Consider the following 21,727-nt stretch of genomic DNA (forward strand, 5'->3'; position numbering starts at 1 on the left):
ATATTTATAAATGGACAAATTTTTTCACGTGACATTTGCACGATCCTCTTTTACGGGATCTGTTTTACGGGACTATTGCTAGTATTTTTAACAAAGCGAAATCGACATTTCTCTCGAGTCACAAATATTTATTCCGACGAGTGATAATATAAAGAACGCTTAGTATATTATCATCGGCGTTTATTTGCGATATAATAGCCCATAATTGGAACTGAACGATAACATCGTGCAAGTCACGCTAATGTATTTCAAAATAGTAATTACATAAATATGTGGCTTCATGCGAGAGACAATTGAAATGACGCAAATATGTTTACCGATCCACCGATGGATCGCACATTTTAGCGATTATCCCCAATGATCCCTAATGTAACTTTCACCTCGCGCTGTTATGTAATGTGCGTACGGTGTGACGTTGCCGCAAAAAATGCGTGGTGCACACGTCTTAACTTCATATCGTTTCTTCACGATTGAAATATTATTATCTTTTTCTATTTCAAACCGGAATACTGAAGAATTTGCACGCGTTCTTGAAATTCAAAAATTCGAAAACAGTATTTCACAAGAGTAAACGATCTTATATCATAGCTGTTATTACGACATCAAAATGATGGGCCGATACGGAGAGGCAAGAAAAAAAACAAGTCAGTCCTTGAGTACGACTTAAAACGTAACGTATAAGGAAACAAAAAGGAATTGAATTGACTAGTTGCGCTGTCGTGGCTTGAAAATTTAGGTGATATACTAATTATTTTGAGAATTATTAAAAATAATATAGATAAATCAAGGCATAGAGAGGAAATATTTTTTTATATGCATGTAATCAAATTACAAATATAGTTATTCGGCACGTTGTTAATTCGTAATTTTAAGTTAAATTATTAGCGATAGACTAATAGTAAATATATTTTTAACAATTCATTTTTTAAAAATGACGCGTTATTCTGTATTTTTCGAAAGAAAAATAGTCCGAGAAATGACGGTACGTAAAGTTATCTCATGTCATTAGTGATAACAGCTTTCATAAAAAAAAAATAGTGTGGTAAGTGCATTCCTCCATTCAAGACGTACTCAAACGTTATCGCGTGTAGCTTTGAAAAATTCACTCTGATCTATTGGGTGAGGGAGCGTCAAAACACCTTACGAGGACGCACAATAATTGGCTAATCGCCGATGGCGTGGTCTCACGAAAAAATGTTTTTCGGCACGTGGCTAATCGCGCGATACGGTTCGGTGCCACTCGTCGATCTAGGCCAACGATCTTCACGCATTTTGCTTTCTTTGGTCTCCTACATCGTGGCAACGGAGGCTCGCTGGTCCGACCCGTTAACGACCAATCGCCGAGCTCGTCCTCGTATACGAAACACATCGCGTGGTCTCACCACCTCGCACGTACATACACACTCGTCCAGCGAGTGCGTACACACGCGTGTTTCGTGTACAGAGTGACGCGGTCGTCCGTGAACACACACAACTTTATGTAACCCTGAATAGATTAATCTGTAGAGTATATAGAACACTTTTATATATAATTGAATTTAGCAAAATAGCTAACAATAAAATAAATAAGAAAATTAAAATTAAAATAAAATTCAAAGTCAAGGCTCCAAATTAAAATAATATTAATAAATGAAGTAAAAAAGGGCCAACGAGCCAAAGCTTGGGTGTTGTATCGCTTCAATATATGTATATATTTATTAATTTAATAATTTCATTACGATTTGAAGAACAGACGTTTCGACCCCAAACGGGTCATTTTCAATGTTACTCTAAATTAAAATATCTAAATTGTAATGAAATTGTTAAATAAATAAATATATATATTGAAGCGATACAACATCCAAGCTTTGGCTCGTTGGCCCTTTTTTACTTCATTTATAAATAAGAGAAGCTAAGCTAGAAATAAAGTTAAGATAGAAATAAATCTCTATTTCGCTAAAAGAGAGAAAGAGAGAATTAATAATATATAAAAAAATGAATATAAAAAATTGACATTATTACGTGTTAATATATATATTAATGCAATAATTGTTTATATTGTATGTATATTTAAAGAAATTATTGCATCTTTATATACACATTTCAAAAGTATCCCGATATAGATATAATATTTTGAAGCGAAAGGAACGAATCTTATCAGCATTCGCTCTCGATCAATCGCTATCTCGAATTTTAATGGCTAGTCGCAAATCCTTTCCGCACACCCCGTACATAGCGGGCATATATTCCCAGACAGTTTCCGTCACGACGATAAACTTCGGACCGCGCTCGCCTTGTGGTTTCAGTTTGTTTCAACTGCTCGTACGAGTCGGACGTGTTTACGCACCGCTCGCGCGCTCCTTCGCACGCAACGTCAGTCACACGTATATACACGCGCACACACGTACGTTTGCGCACGTAGACCCGATTCCGCGACTGGTTCGTGACGATAAACTTCGGAATCGCTTCTTCGAGCGCAGCCGCTCTCGAACGCGGTGGACACATTTTGAGAAAAGCTCCCGCAAGTCGCAAGCGTGTGTTCGTTCAAGCCCGATCGCGCCACGTGCTCGCGCGTTGCACTTCGACCCCATTTTTCTCCAAGGTGAGTAACGTAACGTTTTCAGTATTTGGCAGAAAAGTACTAATTTGGCATGGATACAGCAGCGTTTGCTGTTTGATCAGGGAAATCCCAATTGCTTTTACAATGAAGGTTTCTAGAAGGCATCTCTCAGAATTAAGCGAAAGAAGTCAAAGTTCATTGTGTTTGAAGTGATTCTATGCTCCTTTCTAATTTTGTTCCCAGAAAGAGACAGTGTAACGATTAAACTCCAATTAGCTTTAGCTTGCGTGAACGGGGCCAAGTCGTGTACGGATAAGTTTCATTATTTTATGATCTCATCTTTTACATATAAAATCCTGTATTGACGATAAAAGGAAATTCGCGAAATTTATTCGTCGTCGTTATTCCAGGATATTAACTGTTTACATGGTCATATCATTTAAATAAATCCGCATATATCTACATCCTTGATGTCAATTATTACCCAGAGACGAAGATCGTTTATTAACCGTTTCCGAACCGGGAATCATGGCAGCAAATGTTAATGTGAATCAAGGTTGAAAAATCATTTATTTAATCACCGAGAAAGATAATTCTCTGAATGCACTTATCCCTAAGTGAATGCCATAAATGCAAACTTGTTTGCGTCACATTTTTAAATTTATTCGCTTTTTTTTACTTTAACATTTTTTTAAATATTTACGCGCGTGAACGTGGAACTTAATTCTGTTAAGATCAATACTTATAGATGATTAGCAATACAAAAGAAAAATTCTCTCTGTTGAATCAAAGACTGTCAAAAATTTCTGAAGTTATAATACGCAAGAGAGATTCGTCGGAAGAAGTTATGCAAATGTTCCCGACGAATGTGCCTATACAGCCTGCCTATAGAATCACCGTACGCAATTCATCGTGTCAATCAGCGAGCTTTGAGCTTGCTCGCGGAAGCTCGCCGCTTCTCTCATTTCGATGACCACTCGATGCGCGCGCAGTCCAAACTCGTTGATTCGATGACGCCAATGCGAAAGCACATGAGTCAGTATGAGGGGAAAACATGTTTACACTGTGCTGCGTAATCATTGATGTTGACTGTTGTCGTGTTGATCATTTTACCGGCATAATAGATTACGACGCAAGTGCTACGCGAATTATACGCAATAGAAGCGTGTTTGCGAGTACTTTGTATTCATATCAAGGTATCACAACAATTTTGCAAGGTATAATTCAACGATACGACAAATAACGAAAGAAAAATATTTTTTCACAGTTGAATATCTCGGAATTGTGAATCATCGAATATTCCAATACTCGAGAATTTAATTTTTCTTGTTCATTAGATTCTCTCTTTCTTTCTTTCTCACTGTAGCAAAAAATCTATTCGTTGCTTTTATTAAATCGTAAGCAAAAATTTATAAAAATAAAAAATGGTCATTATATTAATGTTTTGTTAAAATTTTAATAATTGTGATAAACTGAAATCTCTTGCATCTCTTGGATGCAATTTTTCGATAGCATTACGCAATTAATCTCGTACGATGATTGCAATATAATAATCAGATTTAGAGCATCTCGGGGGGGGGGGGGAAGGAATGAATAGAGATCAAAGATTATAGAAAATTTTCTTGCATGCACTTATTGCATAACGTCTTCATTACCTGCAATGCTGCTTCGGGGGAACCAGCCTCGTGTTTCCTCCGCTTTGATCTTATTTCGGTGAGAAGCGCTGAATCAGCGAAGCTCAAGGCTATCACGAGTGACATGCCAGACTTTATATTCTGAGAAGCCTGGGTCACGAAGAGCTTTTATTTGCACAAACGAGACGAGTGAAAGATCGGTGTATACAGAAGTAAAAAAATATTCTTTCGTAAAAAACGATACGGAAGCTGTTCGGAATTAATTGATATACTATCTCTACAGATGAGGCTGCAGTTGACATACTTTGATTAACTGTCAATAAATATATACTGCTCAGCGTTTGAAAAAAGTCGTTATAAATACTTGATATATAATGAATGTCGAAGGAGTCGAGTAAAAAGGTTAAAAATGAATTTATTTTTGAGACTTTGGTATTATCGAGTATTTATTCAGTTTATTTTATTTCTTTTTTTTTTGTTTCATTCCGGCCTTTATTTCAAGAGTTGAAATTCTGTATCCTCTTCGCGCGAAATTGATAATTTCGCATGTCCCGACTGTGAATACGTTTGAAAATAAATGGCCACTTCATTGTGCGTTCAGTGCCAGGTCCACGGTCAAAGAAATTTGCTCACCTGGACGAAGGCCAGTCCCCTGTCGCCGCGGTCGTCCCTCTGCCACGTGCGGGTATTCTACTTTTGAAATCGTAGGTCGGCGATGTCGGTCACGCGAATCCATTTCGATCTCAAAACAACGGGTCACGAGACTCGCTGTTTTCTCTCGCTTCCGCGATAGCGTACCGCGGGAGCATCAACAACACGAGATGTTGACTGTTAGCGAAATAGAATTAGTTTCCAGTGTGTATAAAGGCGAGGTATAAACTGAAGAGAGAGAGAGAGAGAGAGAGAGAGAGAGAGAGAGAGAGAGAGAGAGAGAGAGAGAGAGAGAGAGAGAGACTTGGACGAAGGTGTATAATCTCGAAATCAACGTGGAACTGAATAACCTAGATTATACTCGGAAACGAGAAATATGCCAGCAAAGAGCTCGAGCATACAAATGCAGATAAATTCACCTTCGCGTGAATATGATGTCATGTTATTAAAACGAGACATGAGAACTGTGAGGAAGAGAGAAAGAGAGAAACTGCTTCTGACACCTTCAATTTTCTCAAGAGATGAAGCAAGCAATCGCACACTCAAGTAATTACATCTAATTACCGTGTAGATACATCATTATAGACACGCGATTAACATCAACTGGATTTTCGCAACATTAACGTCAGAAAAGAAAGCTACACGTTACCGCTGCAATTTCGCGGACAAATCGGACGCCAATTTCGCGTAGGTACTCGTTACGCACGCAACGAGTATTTTTACCATTTTCCGGATTTTCGCGAGAACCAGTCGCGATAGGCGATTTAATCGTTTTTATATACGCGACGTCCATTATGGGCAGCGCGATTTTTAGCAGTGGATTAAACACGCGGCTCGCGGCTATTTAGGTATTTTATCGATCGATTGAATTACTTTCGCCGCAAGCCGGGCTCTCTGTCTTTCCCGCGCGCGAGACGATCGTGCGTGGATTGCAAAATGCACGTCGAACAAAGTTACGTAACGTTAAAATGCCACGAATAAATTGGGAAAATCGAAAAAATTGCGCGGCACGTCACGCCGGTCGCCGCGGCCGTTGCTCGGAAAATTAGCCTGTCGAAAAGCCCGCTCCGTCTGCCGCGGCGATATACTTAAGTCCCCCGCGCGTGCAACACGCGATGATACGAACGATGATTAATCGCGAGAGATACCGGCGACACAGTTAATCACCGGTGCATGCTTGTCGAGTGATTGCACGGGGCAACGGTCGGTGGAATTAATTTTCGCGATCCCGACGGAGGTATCTTAATTAAAGTTCGCACGTTTTGCAACATACTGCGAATCGTGCGATCTACATTTTATAGGTACAGTATGATTACAGAGCCGCGAACTTTTACGGTCAGTGAGCCGCTAGTAGCAGTTTATTTATTTTTATTTTCGAAAAAATACGTTTCGCGTTTCAGAGAATCAAAGTCTGTAGAAAATTTAATTGTAATTTTATTATTTCGTAAGTAAATTTTTTTTTAAGTTACTTGCATTAGTAAGACAAGACACAAACTTGACAAGACAAAGATAAGACTGTAAACTCGACATCGACGCTTATTGTGTCGCGATATCTTTTTTATGATTAAATACAAGTGCGACTTTGACCGGCTCTGAGTAAACGATGATTCACGACATGTCAAAGATAAAAGGCACCTATTTTTATTGCCACGTATTTACATGTATAAAAATTGCTCGGGGCAACGGTCGGCGGTACTAATCGCCGTCGAGATCGCGGAATTAATTTTCGCGATTTCGACGGCGGTATCTTAATTAAAGTACTGCAAATGATGTGATTTACATTTTACAGGTAGTACATTTATAAAGTCACGAATGTTTTTCTTCCATAAAAGTCTCTGCCACAAGAAAAATCTATTTTTTAAAGTGTGTTCTCAAGGCTCTTGATTTCTTCTCGAATTTAAAAAAATCAATTTATAAAAAATTGTTTTTTTTTTATATATATACATATAAATTTATTCCCTTTTTCGTATCTTAATGACTTTATTTATGGGATTATTTTACTTCCGTTATCAGCGTTGCGGTAAATAATATTTATGACAAAGCAACAAATCGATTCGCTTGAAAACGATCTTCTTTTATATAGCGCCGACGCTTTAACAATGATTTGTCGCATGCGGGACTTCAAGGTTTCGCGTTTTGGACATGTCTCGCGGGAGTTTTGGCTGTTTGCCCGAACAGCTTCGGTAAGTCAGCGCAATATATTTGCGATTTAAGCAGACAGATAAGGTTACGTAATAAAATCGTTGGGAGACGTCACGGGTCAGTGCACCGTGGTACCTACGTAAAAGAAAATATCTGAGAACGCGGGCCTTATTCGATATCGGCCGATACCCCGGGGGGGAGGGGAGGGTGAGTTAAAGGTTCGCGTGCTTCCGACAATTGCCGATTCGTTTAACAAGAACAATCGCTCGCCTTCGCCGTTTGGCCGTAGACATGACAGCAAGTTCTCGTTATAGGCGGTCGTCCAAATGTCTAAATTTGCATTTCGTCCCGTTCCCGAGAGAGGAGTGTAAAGTGCATTTCTTCGATCATGCTTTCGATGCTTTGATTACTCGCGTGAGCATAACGAACTACGTCATGGCATAATCTGTGTTGCAATCGTTGTTCCATTACCTTACTTCGTATTTTATTATCTTACGAACAGTGGCGAATTTCACGAGCCTGAAATGCGACGTATGTATTATTACAGCTACGAACTGTACGGCTGGCATTCATAGTTGCTTTTTATTTCAAGATCGTTTTAAGTAATGTCTTAAGATGCTAATAGGACTCTGTGATTGACTTAAGATTATCTTAAGATTATACTTAATACGATTGTACTTAATTAGATCTTAAATATAAGACTCGACCGTGAATATTGGCCTATGATCGATCTTTATCTACGCAGCTTTAATGACTTGTGTAGACATTTTCGATATATCTGACGAGTTAATATTTTGCAAGTTTCTTCTATCTATAAGTATATCCCGGGCGATTCGCGAAATATCGATTTGGCTCGTTTTTGGACGGATCGATGTTAAGCATTTGTTATTTGCGGCTATTAATAGGGGCTCGAGAGCCTCGTGTCTCCCATCGACCGATAGAACGCAGACGTTAACGAGATTTACATCTGTCACGTCAAAGCCACGAGTGGACAAGTTAGACGGACGTGAATGTTGGAACGTTCCAAGTACATGCGCATATATATCTAATTTCGCGAAAATATTGTGTCGCGCTTTTTGAAACCAGTCCAGCTGTCAGGTTGAGTCCTTTATCTTTCTTTCTCTCGCAGTCTGCTCCGTCTCTCGATTGCGCAGTATTGAATAATTTTGTCAGAAATATTACACGTTTACAAAGACATTCGCTCTCGCTCTGATGACGTAAAAATCTTATTACGATGTAATTCGAGTGTATTCTTCCATACAGTAAATAAATATGTGTTAATTACGTGAAAGAGAGGAATAACGATTACTCAATAATTGCTTGAAAACAGCGAGAGTTGTAAAAAAAAGACCGCGACGCGTTGAGAACCTCTGAAACTTTCTTACTCGCCGCTCAGAGAGGTAAATCTCTCTCTCGTCGAGAGGACGAGAGAGGACTGGAGATCTCGCACGAGGAGCTTGCATATTTCCTGGGAGAGCGTACGATCGTACGATAACTTTTATGGCTCGCGAACGACGATTTAGACTTGGACTGAAATTTCAGCCGTCGAATTTTGTCACAAAAGATCGTTACGTAATCGTTATATTTATGTAAAGCAACCAACTTGAATTTAAACGCATTTCGATATTATGCAAGACGAAATATTGCGTATTCATATCTCGATGTTTAAATGCATATTATCGCATTCTGTTTACTGTTTGTCTGCGAATAATTTTAATATCTTTAAGGACAGCTTTAAATTAGAATAAAATGTAGTGCGAGAGTCACATACACACAGCCTTGAGATCGGAGCGAATAACAAGCAATTCGTTTATGTGCGCAAATGTCAAAACGCGAATACCGTTCTCGTTTCAGAGACGAACGCGCGACCCAATTTTTTTTTTTTCATTTGTACGGATGACAAATCGAGAATCGCAGAGAGACCCGTAAGGGTGTGTATTTTCGCAAAGGGCGACGCAGATGGTGAAACAATTTGCAGGCAGTGAGCGCAGCCCCGGTCCTGTCGCCGCGTTTCACTCGCGCGTTGCAACCTTCTCTTTTACGCAAGCCCCAGGAAAGTGATCGACCTTTTTGCGCCGTTATTCGCCAGTCAGAGATAAACTAGGCTCCCGCCTCGCAATAATCGTTGTTCTCGCGCGCTCGCGACTGCCGCGAAAATCGAATTAAGAACGCCAGCGATGAATTGTCTCTTTCCTCATCACGCTTTCCTCTCGCGCTTGTTGCGTTATTATTCGAAAATATTATCAGTGAACTTTACGCTTATTAATGGATATCGTTGAAGACGCGGATCTTAATGGGATTTTATCGATCTCGGCAATCGCTGTTTGTTACGATCGCGTATAATAATTACATTAGCTAACAACCGCGAGAGATCTGCGAATAAAATCAGCTAAGTCACGTCGACAAAAAATTGCGGAAGATAAAATAATTAAAAGTAGGTGATGCAGATTTAACGCAACGCGAAAACAAATTGCTGTGGCGCGTAAAAAAAATAATATCGGCCGTCAGCATATCAGCAAAACACGCATCGCGAAATAATCATTATGCAACACGAAAAAGAAACGTAAGCGAACATTTTTTTTATGTTAACATTGGTCGTCGAGAATAATTAATATTTTTCCTTTTAATTTACAACTCGCCGTATGACGAGCTATCTGTAAACATCTGGACCAACTGCACCGTGTGCACGCAAAGAGGCCTTTGAGTTCTCGTACTAACAATTGTTTACACACACACGCACATACACACATACGTACACGCGCGAGTAAACATTCACACATCGATCGCGAAAGCTGCACAAAAAAAGAGTGAACCGTGCCGTTATTAAACCTTGACAATGTTAGGCTACATGCAACTTGCGTCGGCGGACAAAGTACAACGTTCATGATTTTTGCATTGCGCGCACATCGCCGCCTACGCGTGGCTCGACAATCAGATGGCGGTCAACTGAATACAAAGTGCCTTGCATTCCCTCTTCTACTCGTGTTCGTTAAAGATGTAATCGCTTCTAAAAACATTAAATCTCGGAGAATTTGACGCACGGCAATTTAAAAAAAAAAAAAAGAAATCCGTATGCACCTAAGAGTTCCGAGTAATATTAATTTCAATATTAGATCCAATTCTTATTATTCTCTCCTTCTTCTTTTTTTTTCTCTTGAGATCAAAAGTTAAATCGTCAGATGAAGAATAACATATTGAAATTTATGGATATAAAGAAATCGAATAAAAAGTCGCGCAAAGCTTTTGCATTAATCTTTTAACATAAAAATGCGCATAATCTCAATATTTATTAAAATTAGCAGTATTTAAAACAACTATAATAATTTGCTGTTATTTTAATATTTTTTCTCTGGCAGGAATGGAATAATATCTTCAATGTATGCATAATATAAATATTCACGAGTTTTATTTAAGACGAAATTTAGTTTAAGGCATTAAATAATATTTCAGTATTATTCATCTTTCAATATTTTTTTCAGCGAAAATGGAATAGTGTCTTTAATATGTCCGTAAGACTAATATTAATATTAATAAAAGAATTAATATTAATAAAAGAATATTAAATATTTTCAGCTAATTTTAACAAGTTTAGATAACGAAAACTAGTTGAAATTTGCTTAAGACATTAATAGTATCTCGGTATTATTCATCTTTCGATATTTTCTTCTACGAGGCGAGAATAGAATAATATCCAAAATAGAATTAGAAAAATACCACGTGAGAAATGAGAACGTAAATACTTTCGCTCGAAATAATCTAGATGAGCGTGCATGATTAAACGTTCGTTTCTGTATTGCTGATGTTCTATAAGAGAGATTCGCGCTATTTTTAATTGTATCGTGGCAGACACGAGCGGAGATGGAACGCCGCGTCGCGTATACGCTTTGTGTTTCCCTCAAGTGGGCCGCCGTCATGCAGTCTGCTGTGTCATTCATATCGGGTCTACGTGAGCAGAAAACGCGGCGTCCCGCGCGTCTGTAAGCGACCGAAAGAGAGAGGCTGTCTGCGGAAAGAAATCACGCGATGTATTCACATGCTGCAGCTTCTTGTGCATATTCTATAAATATAACGCGGCTTACGTGACTTCGGAATTGAAATCCAACGATCAGAGTTTTATGTAACGATCTTTGACCGATAAAATTACACACTACATCGGCTTCGATAAGACGGAAGATTCGCGACAGACGCGTCATGGAAAAAAATCTTGTTTATCGGTATCTATACTAATAGCGCAGTATGGCTGCCTTCGTTCCAACTATAAATCGGGATGAGAGATAACTGAAGCAGAAAAGTCATTTTAATGATATCATTAAAATGACGTTAAAATTATAGCTGCAAAATTAATATTTAAGTAATTAAAATGAATCATGATTAATTGAAACATTTTTTAATCAGTCACGATTCATTTTAATGCCATTTTGACGTTATCGTGATCCGTTCTGCTTGAAAAATCAACTCTTACAGAAATTCAATCTCATATCGGTCAATTTATAAATAATGAAAATTATTTAATTTTAAGTATTACAGCTGTTGTTCAATGCATAAACAACAATGCTTTTGATATTCAAAATAAGTAATTAATCGCTATTTTCCATTCATGTATCTTCCATTTAATTTTTGTAAGGTAATTTTCGTGGCCACACAAGCAGCCAGGACGATTTCTTCAAACTGGTGATCAGTTCTGCTTCTCAATTATTTAACGCAACAAAGTTTATCAAAATTTCGATCGAACGACAAATATAAAAAATTGTCTTTTTTTGGGAGGGAGGGGGATAAATCTTTTACGCGATCGCTCGACTTCTCTCTTCCAGTGAGCGAGATTGAAGAGAATAATTGACGATCGTGCCCAATGTAATATCGATCGTAATATTCGGCCACTTTAAACAGGCTTTCGCGTGTCCTTATTCGAACGGGAGCGACCCATTGGGCGCGACTAAAATATCTCGTGATCTTATCGATCGTCTCGCTGCTTCCGCTCGATTATTATTTCTCGTCTTCTGTTCGACGAGATCGCCCCGTCGGGCACGACCGAAATAACTTGTGATCTTATACCTAATGGCTGTTAATAGCGCAAACTCGTGCGCGGTTCGAGCGTTATAGGTTTCCGTGAACTTCGATCGCCCTTGCCGGGCTTCGTTGAATGCCGGATGACGCGTCACGTCGCTGGCTCCGTCGTTTTGCCAGATATTTTACGCGATTAACGATCGACAAGGTTTCCACGATCGGACGTTCGATCCCACCCGACGAAACAAACGGCACAGTAACACGAAAGCCATTAACGATTGGCCACAGATTTCTATATTTCTACATTAGATTTCTGTATCCTGTATATATTATAGAAATCTGTGCGACTGACCCATTCAAATTAATCGTTAATTTCGTCGAATTTCTCATGCGACCGAAATTGCCGTTTTTAAGCCGCCGCGCGCGGCAGCTTGGCGTCGCTCCATTCCGATAAATTAAATTTTTTATCCCGAGACCTTGGCTAATTTCTTACGAGATTAAAATTTATTTCGCAAAATTTCGTTGCGAAATTCCGATGCCTCTGGTCTGAACGATCTTTTTTTTTTTTTGTGGAGGATCAAGACCGATCCGCGTTATTCCGCCGACAGGCGGGGAGAGAATCGCGCGGTAGCGCGAAGCGACATGAAAAGCATGTCCCGATATAATGCCGCGGTATGTCGGAAATTGCCTCGTCCATGGATATCGCTGGCTCGTCGCGCTCGCGAAGACGAGGCTGATCGATGTCCGTGTACACGCACACGCACACGAGCGAGCGCACGCCACCAGGTCGGCACGATGTGTGATGTCACGTTTCTTTGTTCCAGGTGATAACAGTGCGCGCCGCCACGCAACGCACACTACCGCGGTTCGAAACGCGCGCCTAACCGCGCCGGCCGGACCCACGTGGTACACCGCCGCCGTTATCGACCACCGGTGCGGCCGCCGCGCCGATTGGCTCGGCCGTGGACACGTGACCGCGCGCAACGTCAGTTCGGACTACCGTCTGCTCCGCTGCTGGCGGTGTCAGGCAGCTACACTTGTCAACGTACGTTCGACGGGGAGGACAAAGGCCCTCTCCGCGAAGAGAGAGAGAGAGGAGAGTCCAAAGAGAGGACGGCCCATCGGCTCTCCGCGCGCGGCCACGAGTCGATCGTCTCCGTCGTATCGTCGAGTTCGTCGGGATCGTCGTCGCTCTCTCGATCCTGGTACGTGTTAGACGCGGCCGACCGGGATTCGCGCAACAACGTCACGGTGACCGAGGAGTGCGTTCGTGCGTACGCACGAGAGACAGGCGCTCTTGACAGCTAGCTCGCCGTCGCCGTGAGTCGACCTCGGCTGGAGTTTCGTCGTGTCGTCGTGCTCTCAAGGGAAATCTGACGGAGAGATTCCGTCTGACGATTCCGTCGCGACTTCAGTTCAGACAGTTCCGTCGCGAGCGATAACAATTTCAATCCGCACTTCGCGGCTCCTCGCATTCTCTCTATTTCTCTCTCTCTCTCTCTCGCACGCGGGAGACCTTCGGACTGAAGACAGCCGCGAGCACGCTCCTCTCTCGTCGCGCGCCACCAATTTCGAACGACGCTCCGACGACGGTGATCGTGCGTCTCGTTTCCCTGCCCCCCCCCTTCCCCCTGCCCTCCCGTTGTCGATCGGAGTTCCGCGGCCTGTGGTGCGCGGGCTTAGGACATGTACAGCATGAACTATATCGCCAAGATCATCAGCAACTTCCGTCTCTTCTACAACGAGATCAACGCCGCGACTCTCACCGGCGCGATCGACGTCATCGTCGTCGAGCAGCCGGACGGCTCCTTCACGTGCTCGCCTTTCCACGTCCGCTTCGGCAAGCTCGGCGTACTCCGTTCCAGAGCGAAAGTGGTGAGTCCCCCTTGTTTGCACTTGTTATCGGCTGTTCATCGCCGCGCGAATGGGTGCGATAATAATCGATAGACCAGATGATTAAAGGGTGTCCTTCGCTGCGCGCCGTTTGAAAAGAATTATCATTCTAGTCAATATAGTTTTTTTGGATAATTATTAATTAATTGAAATACTTGATTACTTGCAATGTTGTTATTTCTTATAATTGAACATTTTTTATTGATATAATTTGTTGCACGTAATAAGAAAACACCTTCTCGTTTTTATTAAAATGTTTTACTTTATTAAAATATTCACTTGTATTTCTTAACAGATATTGCTTTAAAAAAAAAAACAAGATCTGGCAAATGTCACTCTTAAAAGAAACATTTATATTTTTATTATATTGAAATAAAGATGAATATATTATATAAGAAATATATATTTTTATATGATTATATATAAAGATATATCGTTTATATATAAAGATATAATACGTATCGAGAGATTGTAGCCAGCTACATTCGAGGAATGTTTTTCTAGGTTGACATTGAGATCAATGGAGAACCTAGGGAGATTCATATGAAACTTGGAGATTCCGGCGAGGCGTTCTTCGTAGAAGAGGTCAGCTCAAATGGATCTCCAACAGACACTGAAATTCCGCCGCATCTGGCCTGCTCGCCTATCCCCGACAATTGCTTCCCGCCGCAGAAGTTCAATCTGCTGTCGGAGCTGCCTCAGGAACAGAGAGAGAAGATTCTCATAGACTCGGTGCTCTCCATAGAGCGGGAGAAATGGGAGCAGATGTCCGCCTTGCCGCCCGATCAGCGGGAGAAGTTTCTGATTGAGCAGTTCTCAGATCTGCCCGCGGAACATCGCGAGAAGTGGCTTCAGATTGCTTCGTTGACCGTGGAGGAGCGGGACGAGATGTTCAAGGAAAGCTTCGGCACCATCTCTCCGGAGCAGAAGCAGCAGATGATCAGGGAACAGTATTCCGCGTTAAAAACGGAGGACAAGGAGAGATTGTTCAAGGAAAATTTCCCGGAGCTCTCGGTCGAGCAGCGACAGAACTTCGAGAAGGCTTTACTGAGCGACTGGAAGAAGAAGGAGGAGAAATGGGAAGAGAAGGACGACAAGAACGAGGACGAGGAGATATTTGACATGGACGCTATCAGCGACGAGCAGCCGAAGTCGGCGATCTCCTGCCCGAAATCCTTCGTGGCTGTTACCTCGTCGGAGAGAATTCGCAAGATCAGCGTGGTGAAGAATGACTTCCGGCCGATCACGGACGATCCCCAGAGCAGCTGCAAGGAAAAATCTAGCGACGAATCCAACTCGTTCTTGGGCAAGAAGAATTTAAAGGAGGAGATCATCGACGAGGGCAAGAGCAACAATTCGACCAAGAGGAAGCGCAAGAGGAAGAGTATTATGAAGAAGAAGGGTTCGCAGAGGAAGACCAGCAACGGTAGTAGCAGCCAGACTGAACAGAGCGAGAGTGATGCGATTTTTACCGAAGAGTCAATTAGCGAGACGGTAAGTAATGAGTTCAATAAGCATTACATTTCCTACTCTACGTCGACAGACTTATTCACGGAAGATATTTTAAGGGCCCCGCTCCGACGACGGAGGATGACAAGAAGACTGCTGCCGCGGAGTCAATGACATCCCCCCAGGACGTAGTTGAGACACGGCCCGAAACCGATTTTCATTTCTTCAGCGATTCAGAAGTTACCAAGTATGTAATTATAATTCGTATTTCTCATAATAATGTACAGACATATTTATAATTAACTAATAATAATAATTGTGTGTGTTTAAAAGGAATAAGGACTCCAGGCCATGCTCGCCCGTTCAGTCGGACACGGAATTCGAAGTACGTAAAATTACGCAGGAGGGCAGCGAGAGGGAGGACGACAAGGGCCATCAGCAGAGTTGGAGATGGGGCGAACTGCCGAGTCCGCCTCCTGAGCCGGCGCACATGTCGCACAGGAATTCGTTGAATTCTTTGGCAACAGCGAGTCAGCTGCCAAACAGTTAGTACATGATTTCATTATTTCCGTTGACAGTCAACGTGTCGAACTGTACACTGTTCATGATTAACACCTCATTGTACGATTCTTTAAAAAAAGTACCGTTACGTCGATCGTTCATGTTTCGAGAAACTAATACGCTTGATACACACGAAATTGTAACATAAAATTTAACAAGTCAGTGTCAGTTCTTAATCTTTTTTTTTTCTTCATGAAAAGAAACTAACTCGAACGCTTGATCACACTAACTGTTCGCTAACAGCTTTTTTAATGGCAGAAGATGCACAACGGTCTATGCTCAGTGGCATGTTCTCCTTTATGAAGAAGACCTCTCGCGTAAGACACAATCCGGAATCGGAAGGAATTTATCTTAGCGATCTAAATGCCGACGAACTGGACCCCGAAGTTGCGGCTTTGTACTTTCCCTCCTCGCATCGAGGCCCGACGATGGTTAAAGGTATATGGTAAACTCGCTTTTGCTTCTGCATGTCAAATGCATGTTAAGTTCATCGAAACTAACACGTCAGTAAATACATTTCTTCTGTATTTATATCAGTTATTTAAATGAAAAGCATTTTGCATTTTTGTAATTTTTAGTTAATTTTTTAAAAATAAAATATTCTTGAAGTTACTTAACACGAATATTTTATACAATTTACAAGTTTGTCTTTTTGTTTCCTGGGAATGAAAAGGTTTATATTTTCAATTTTTTGGGGAGTAATAAATAAAAATAAATGACTAACAAAGCTGTACATCTTTGTAAAGTTTAATTTTCGTTGTTTTAATTAACCAAATTGGTTGTGGTGTTATTCTGTGATATTGTTCTTTGCATTTTGTATAAGAAAATATAACGTGTGTTTCGTTACAGATAGAAAAACGACGGATGAAGAAGACACAGAGTCGGGTAACGGACCGAGCCTACCTCAGAGCCCCAATAGTGTCGAGGGAGCTATCGGCGGACCAAAGTCTCTCGATAGCGATTTCGAGGAACCAAAGCATCCTATTTTCGATAATAGCATAGACATAAGTTTGTCTCTGTGCGGTGGTTTGGACAGTGAAAATGGACCGTCCAAGGAGGCGTTCAACGAAAATTTATTGCACTTCGAGGACGTCTGCACCGATCCCAAGTTGTACGAGAATCCGAATCTGGTTGTGAAAATCAACGGGAAGTTCTACAATTGGGCCACGGCTTGTCCGATAGTGTTGACCTACGTCGTTTTCCAAAGACACTTGCCGCAGAGCGCGATCGAAAATCTCTACATGTCGTTGCCGGTGCCTGAGGATAAGAAGCTACAGAGCAGCGGCAAGCCTGAGAGTCGTAGTGGATATAGTTCGTGGTTTTCCTGGAGGCGTTCCACGCAACCTCCTAAAAAGCAGGACACCAGTCAAAGTAAGATCCCTCAAACTTTTAATTTCACCTAACGAATTTCCCTATTTCAAAAATATATAGTTATGTTTATTTTTTGAAATTATACCATATTACCCATATTATAAAATACACTACATATATTAAAATATATAACTTTTATTGATTTATTGCAGACGACGAAATTACTGTACAGATATCCGAACAGTCTATGGAAGCTAAGGCTTTGACAAACGATGAATCACCGTCTGATAACAGGTAGCAAGTTCTTTCGATAGCTTTTTTTTTTATATCTGACCTTATATTCTTTAATTCTATTTAATTACATTAATGATCTTTACAGGGAAATAAAGACTGAGCAAAACACAGACTCGTCAAGTTCAACGGAGATAGAAGCCTGTACAAGATTGGTAACTGCGTCGGACGAAACTGCTGCACTCACAAAGACTGAGAAAACACGTGAGGGAGAGGGCGAAGGGTACAGCGGCGGTGAGGATTCTGACAGTAACCACAACGAACCGGCAGGTGTTAAGATACCCGTGGAAAGAAGACCGTATTACGAGTCCACGGAAAAGTATCGTAAGACTCTGCGACTGTCGTCCGAACAGATAGTGAGTACTCTCACGTATTTCTCGCTATTGCATATAGAGTATGAAGAAGGAAAAACGATCGAGTTTTGATTTCTTTGCAGGCGAGTCTCGATCTGAAGGACGGCGCGAACGAAGTAGTCTTTAGCGTAACCACCGCTTACCAGGGTACGAAGCGCTGCAAATGCCACATCTACAAGTGGAAGTGGGACGACAAGATCGTCATCTCCGATATCGACGGCACCATTACGAAATCCGACGTCCTGGGTCACATCCTACCGATAGTGGGCAAGGACTGGGCTCAATCTGGGGTCGCTCAATTATTTACGAAGATCAAGAACAACGGTTACAAGCTGCTGTACCTCTCGGCGAGAGCGATCGGCCAGGCTGGTGGGACTCGGGAATACCTGAGGAACTTGAGGCAAGGGGATCTAACGCTGCCGGAAGGCCCGTTACTTTTGAATCCTACGAGCTTGATTTTGGCGTTTCATCGCGAGGTGATAGAGAAGAAGCCGGAGGAATTCAAGATTTCCTGCCTGAAGGATATTCAAGCGTTGTTCCCCGATGGATCCGCGCCGTTTTATGCTGGATATGGAAATCGCATAAACGTACGAGCGATAAATCCTTTTTATCGATTATTAATTAACTTGAACGAGTGATAAACTTTTTGTAGAAAATATATTTAGTGAGCGTGTCATATATAGAAAATGTTTTGTATGTACAGGACGTGTGGGCGTATCGAGCAGTCGGCATTCCTATAATGCGGATCTTTACCATAAATCATCGAGGAGAATTGAAGCACGAATTGACACAAACATTCCAATCTTCGTAAGTATATCGCATTTCACTATATTATTGGCGTTTATTAAAATAATATTTCTTTTCTGTGTCGAAAGGAAATATATAACAGCAGAATCGAGAAATAAATATATATGTATATTTGATTGTTGCTAAAAAAAAAACAGCGATGTACGTGATAATAATTTAATCACTATTTTATTTTTTTTTTACACTCTTAATACACAGTTCTATTTGTGCTTTGTAGCATTTTTCCTTTCTATTAATTATGTGACCCTTTAAATGTCATATTTTATGGTACTAAATATTTTACTGTTGATCTTGAGTAATGTGTACTATTTTTAAAGCAGTGTTATTTCCAGATGCAACTAATTGCAGCTAATTAAAATTTATATGATTATACAACATTTAATATTATTAGCTGTTTTCTCAACTAATTTTTATGTCTAGTGCTTACTAATAACTTTTGTGATGTTTTTATAATATGCTAATGGTTTATTTTTTGAGATATTTTTATAATATGCTAATGGTTTAAAAATTAACAAAAACTGGATGCCGCCTCTCCTACTAAATCGCGAAAAGGGTTTGAGCGTTAAAGATGAAGTTGTTGGTTGAAAAAAAAAGGATGAAAAATGCAGATTTGCAGAGGGTATTGATAGGCTGGATATTTCTGTGATTGCAGTTATGCGCGTCAGTGCAATATCGTCAATGACTTGTTCCCGCCGCAACTTATGGCAAACGTCTACTGATAAGCACAACCATAAATTTGAACAAACGTAAATTAATTTTATTAAAGTATTATACGGCAATGTGCCAAGTGACATGACATATTCGGCTTTAACGCATTGTTGCTTGGAACATTGCCGTGCATAATGCATATGCATTGCGCTACTTTTCCTAATACTTTGTACATATAATACAAAGTTAAAACACACACATTATATATCTGCTGTGAGAACACACGAGTGATATTACAGATTATCGGAAAAACTCATTTCCAATTATAAATATTTAAATACAATCGATACGTAACCATTAGATAATATTATATTTTGGAATATATTTGGTTGTGTGCGACAACTCCTATCTTCTTATGATTTATAGGGTAAGCACTTGTTTTGTACACACACGTTTGCTTTTTTCTTATCACTGCTTGATATGCTTTGATTTCCACAGCCATCCTAACATCTCGTCATTGGGAATACATTTTCCATTTGTTTCTGACAGCAATGAGGAAGGGGTGGTATCAATGTTAATTTATAACAACTATTTTTCAGGCATTGTTATTTAAATGTATGAATGAAAGCGATGTTTATCGCGACTCTGTCAAACTCATTTTTTACTTGCTTATCGTCCATAATTTTTCAACCAAGCACTTCATGATCGCTCTCGCATAAACTGTGTGATTCCGCTATTTAAACCATTAATATTATTAATAATTCTTATAAAATAATTGTAACTTATAAACTGCGTGTAAATATTCTTTACCCTTATATCGATTTTTTTTCTCTATAATTGATCATAACTTACGTGATAATCTATATATGATTTTCTATTTTTTTCTTTATAATTTATATACTTACGTTTGTTATTAATCTAGTCTTAGATTTCTTGTGTTATATAAACTTTAATATTTTAATCCTTATTAAACTTACATATAATTTATATATATATATACACATATTGTTATACATATTTATTTCATACATTAACAATATGTGCTAAGAAAAATTAATAAAATTCACTATATTTTTTTTAGTTCACACATATTAATTCATTTGACATAAATTGAGCCAAAGACGTCAATTAAACATTCATTTTTCCAGCCATACCGACGGCACGAGGATACGGATACTCGTTCGACACGTGCTCTGCAATTTTTGTTTCATTCTCTCGTTGCAGGTATTCGAACATGAGCTTTATCGTCGATCAAGTATTTCCGGCATGGCGAGAAGACGCGGCCGACGAGTTCAGTCATTTCGCGTACTGGCGAGATCCGATACCCGACGTACCGAAGCTCGAGGAGCTCTACACTCAAGCTTAAACTACCTAAGGAAACTTTCTTTGTTCTACAACCGTCACTTGCTTGGACTACGAACGACGATTTATGATATTTAACTAACTTTTATACTCCGTGCGTTGATCGTAGTGACTTTGACAGGTGTGATTGTCTAATGTAACACGTTAGGAAAGTGAGCGTTTCTCGCTTTCGTCACACATTGAATTTGTTGCTTAGATTTTAAGTAATTATTTGTAAAAAGTTCCAGGAGAAAGAGAGAGAGAGAGAGAGAGAGAGAGAGAGAGAGAGAGAGAGAGAGAGAGAGAGAGAGAGAGAGCGTATATTAATAATTAAGTCTCTATAATACATATATGTATATATCTTTTATATATACATATATATTATATATAAAATTGTAATATTTAACTTATATATACATATACACGTGTTTGTATCATCTATAAGAATAAGTTAATGGGAAACGAGTTTTATTACATATATGTGATTTCTCTTCGGAAGAGTAAATTTCATCGAGACACGCGCGCGCCAAGACATTCCAAGCTTCGTTTACGTTTAAAACAACGAAAGATCTTTTTGCGTTAAATGACACCGGATACATTCTGTAGTCTCAGTCGGATTTAATCACACTAGTCAATGTACACAGCGGTGCCTAGTAACTAGATACTTGCAGTTGCGTGCTTTACAGTGCAAATGAACGGCGGCGAGCCATCGCGCACTACACTGCAGGGGTTTGCGAGCCGATTCCAAACGACATTTTCGTCAGACTCGGTGTAGAATACTCTGTGGAAAATTGTTGATCGGGAGTCTCCCGATCTTTGCTCGCCTAGCGTGAAATCGTCTCTATTTACACGTAGCTCCTGCTAGAGAAGAACCTCGCTTGTCACACACTGCACGCGTGCAAATTTTATACGAGCATATAATAATTGCCCGCGTACACACGTCGTCAGTTTTTCTACATTGAGAATGCGTTGGAATTTCGCTTAATCGAAACAGTAAGATATTCTAGGACGTAAGACGGACATCGGCAGGCGGGTTATAGTTAAGCGTTTACGTTCCCTATATTTTAGATAGTTATTATTTCAGAGAGCTATAATTTATTTTT

General features: G+C 40.2%; 1 protein-coding gene across 4 annotated transcripts; it reads left to right on the forward strand.

The window, feature by feature from the left end:
• Nucleotides 1–2,283: 2,283 nt before the first annotated feature.
• LOC105452046 (phosphatidate phosphatase LPIN2) lies at nucleotides 2,284–20,903 on the forward strand. Of its 4 annotated transcripts, none has more exons than XM_011692847.1 (12): nucleotides 2,284–2,581; nucleotides 12,795–13,845; nucleotides 14,368–15,357; nucleotides 15,432–15,559; nucleotides 15,646–15,857; nucleotides 16,117–16,311; nucleotides 16,723–17,244; nucleotides 17,397–17,478; nucleotides 17,564–17,831; nucleotides 17,912–18,415; nucleotides 18,532–18,635; nucleotides 20,508–20,903. In XM_011692847.1, the coding sequence occupies exons 2-12, from the start codon at nucleotides 13,657–13,659 to the stop codon at nucleotides 20,647–20,649; spliced, it is 3,336 nt and encodes a 1,111-aa protein (XP_011691149.1). In that variant the 5' UTR covers nucleotides 2,284–2,581; nucleotides 12,795–13,656; the 3' UTR covers nucleotides 20,650–20,903. The 4 variants fall into 4 exon arrangements, with proteins under 4 accessions (XP_011691149.1, XP_011691150.1, XP_011691151.1 ...); XM_011692848.1 differs by having other exon boundaries at nucleotides 16,132–16,311; XM_011692849.1 differs by having other exon boundaries at nucleotides 16,135–16,311.
• The last annotated feature ends 824 nt before the right edge of the window (nucleotides 20,904–21,727 follow it).

The sequence above is a fragment of the Wasmannia auropunctata genome, unplaced genomic scaffold, assembly GCF_000956235.1.
Source record: "Wasmannia auropunctata unplaced genomic scaffold, wasmannia.A_1.0 LD336038.1, whole genome shotgun sequence".
Lineage (NCBI taxonomy): Eukaryota > Metazoa > Arthropoda > Insecta > Hymenoptera > Formicidae > Wasmannia > Wasmannia auropunctata.